The 2,815-nt window shown below is 57.2% G+C and overlaps 1 protein-coding gene across 1 annotated transcript in view; it reads left to right on the forward strand.

Annotated features, from left to right (window-relative positions):
* Window positions 1–390: 390 nt before the first annotated feature.
* Window positions 391–2,815, forward strand: part of TEKT2 (tektin 2 (testicular)) — a gene marked incomplete at its 3' end in the record, with an annotated part of 4,251 nt that continues 1,826 nt past the window's right edge. The window contains exons 1-5 of the mRNA XM_010143002.1: window positions 391–546; window positions 914–1,039; window positions 1,663–1,868; window positions 2,194–2,337; window positions 2,700–2,810. Of these exons, the coding sequence (XP_010141304.1) occupies window positions 391–546; window positions 914–1,039; window positions 1,663–1,868; window positions 2,194–2,337; window positions 2,700–2,810 (743 nt within the window). The remainder of the gene's footprint in view (window positions 547–913; window positions 1,040–1,662; window positions 1,869–2,193; window positions 2,338–2,699; window positions 2,811–2,815) is intronic.

The following is a 2,815-nucleotide window of genomic DNA, read 5'->3' on the forward strand; positions in this document are numbered from 1 at the left end:
AAGCCTTCGGGTCCCCCGGGGCTGCAGCCCTGGGCTCGTTGTAACAGGAGCAGGTCCAGTGATGTCATCAGCCGCTTTGTCCCAGCTCAGTCAACACCAGCTGGGAGATGGTGCTGGCAGTGACTCCCTGTCTGCCAACAGCTCCATTCTCCAGGGAGAGCCAGGTAGAGAGGGCTTTCCTGCTGGCCCTGGGACAGAGGCAGGCTCAGGCGCCTGCCCTGTGCGTCCCCCATGTGTGGACGTGTGGGCCTGCATTAGGCGAGGTGCCAGGTTAGAACTCGCTGCTGCTGCTGCTTTTCTCTTGAGAGCTTCCCCGGTTGTGGCCGCATCTCCATTTCTGCTGTGTGTCCATGAATAAACACTAAAATATTCTGACCCTTTTTTAGTGTGATGGCCATGCTGAGTGTGAAGCCAGGGCAGCGGTTCTCCGTGCCAGACTGGCACACCAACTCCCACCTCATCTCAGCTGATGCTGAACGCCAGCGTTCTGCTTCCCACCAAATCCGGCAGGAAGCCCGAGCTCTCCGCAACGAAACCAACAACCAGGTAGGTCTTTGGAAGCTGAGGAGTGTGGGAGAGCGCCTAGACCTGGAGATTGGATTCCATAGGTCAGGGGAACAGCAGGAGAATTTATCTGTACTAAATCAACCTCTTCCCTGCTAAACGCATATATTTTCTTCCTGTAAAGACACGTGCAGCGGTGCATGTGTGCTGGTGTGAAATCCCTGGCTGTGAGTCTCGTGGCCGTTGTGATTTGTGCTCTTTTCTGTGCTCTCCGTTTGTGCAGATGACTGTTAGACCAAGCATGTTGTACTCCTGTGAGGGGCCGGTCAAGCCTTAAAACAGGGAGAGGCTTCAGCGAGATTGACAATCGCAGTTTAAGAGAGTGATGGCATTTCTCCTCTAATTGCAGACAAAATGGGATGAGCACGACAACCAAACGCGCCTGGCTGAACGTATCAGCAGGGTGAACAGATGGAAGGAGACCCTGGACAAGTGTCTTGCAGACATAGACGCGGAAATCGATGCTTTAGCCCAAGTACGTGGCGAAGACAGATGGCTGGGAAGCAGCTTTCACTCTCCATACGGGGTGTTGAATAACTGAGGCTTGTCTCCTGCAATGGGCGAGCCCATGTGGGCCTCAGGGGGGGCTGACAGCAGGTATCCTCAGGTCCCTCCCTCATGAGATGACTTCCTGGAACACAAACCGCTGTGTCCCTGGCTGAGCTGGGCTGTGGTGTGGAGCTGTGCATTGCACACTCATGCCTGGGTTGTGGGGTGGGTTTTGTTGTGGGTTTGGGGGAGTTCTTTAAAGCTCTGAAGGATAATGAGAAATATGTGAACACCATCATTCGACCATGCTTGATTTTAGAGAAGAACAGGGGGACACCTCTCTGGTTCTTTTAGCTCTAAACCCAGAGGCTGCTGCTCCCAGAGCCGTTAGTCCTCAGCAAGGTGTGGGTCCTGATGCAAACAGCAGATCTGGAGGACTGATGTGTTTGAGTCTCGCAGTTTTCATCCCAGGCTTGCTAGAAGGTTTCAGAACCTCAAGGACAGGCAGCGCGCAGCCCTCTTAGCAAGAGAAGCGATGGATTCCCCTTCCTCGCTTCCTCCCACCCCTGAAGGAGACCCCCCTCACACCCCGCTGGCTGCTCCCTCCAGGTCAAGGAAGCAGCAGAACGTGCTCTCCAGGCAAAGAACTTGCCTATGGACGTTTCCGTCGAGTGCCTGACGCTCCACGAGAGCCGCCGCGCCATTGACGTGGTGAGGGACCTTGTGGAGGAGGAGCTGCACAAGGAGGTGAAGGTGATAGACAAAGCCAAGAGAGAACTGCAGCAGAAAGTGAGCGAAGCCTTCGAGCAGCTCTGGTGAGGCGAATGACGCAGCTTTTGCCCAGCCTCTGCCCTCCTTGCTTGGCCCTGGCAGTTTAACGTGGCACCTCGGTTCATGAATTGGTGGCCTGGGGGTGTGGAAGCTCCCAGGCCCTCATCTGGGACCTGGTGGGTCTTGGCCCTGCTGCAGAAAAGCGCCCAGCTCAGTTCACCCCACGATGCCAGCATGGGGCACGGGGCAGCTAGGCAGGGGTGCTGCTTCGCCGGGGGAGCAGAGCTCATCTCCCATTTTAATAAGACGAGTGGAAATGGGGAGCTGCCTCCCCTGTGCTCGCCGTGACGCCAGTCCTGCTCTCCGCAGCCGCTTGCAGGAAGCTCGCCAGCAGCTGAGCTGTGACCATCGGCACAAGATGGAAGCCCTGGAGATAGATCGTGTGTGCTTATCCCTCAACGTCAACTCGCCCAACATCTCCTTCAAGGCCAACCCAACCCGGATCCCAGGCGGGTAAGAACGAGCCTGCCCTTGTGTGCCCAAATCCGCGCTGGTGCCTGCTCTGTCCTGGCTTGGTGGGTGCAGCCCTGGGGTGAGCTCAGAGCAGGGGTTGGCTTCTGGGGTTGGTTGTGGCTCTGCAATCACAAAGCCGTGGACTGTTGGGAGTCACCCTGGTTGTCCCAGCTTTGAGCAGACGTTGGGCCAAGGGGCAGCAATCTGCAGCTGCTGCGGTGAGGAGGTCGGGCAGGATGTGACCTCCCAAGCTCCTGGATCAGTTCTACCACACGAAGCCACCTCAGCCTGCAGCAGGGGGTTCCGTTTGGACTGTCCTGCAAACACTCAGCTGGTTTTCGTAACCGCGGATTTGTTCGCAGAGCGACTGCGCTCGACGGGTGGGAGCAGAACAGCCAGTGCAACAAGGAGCAGGCTGAGGCGGAGCTGAAAGCCTCCACCGCGCTCCGAGAGGCAGCGGTGCTTGCCATCGCCCAGG

Source organism: Buceros rhinoceros, unplaced genomic scaffold (genome assembly GCF_000710305.1).
Source record: "Buceros rhinoceros silvestris isolate BGI_N320 unplaced genomic scaffold, ASM71030v1 scaffold34509, whole genome shotgun sequence".
Taxonomy (NCBI): domain Eukaryota; kingdom Metazoa; phylum Chordata; class Aves; order Bucerotiformes; family Bucerotidae; genus Buceros; species Buceros rhinoceros.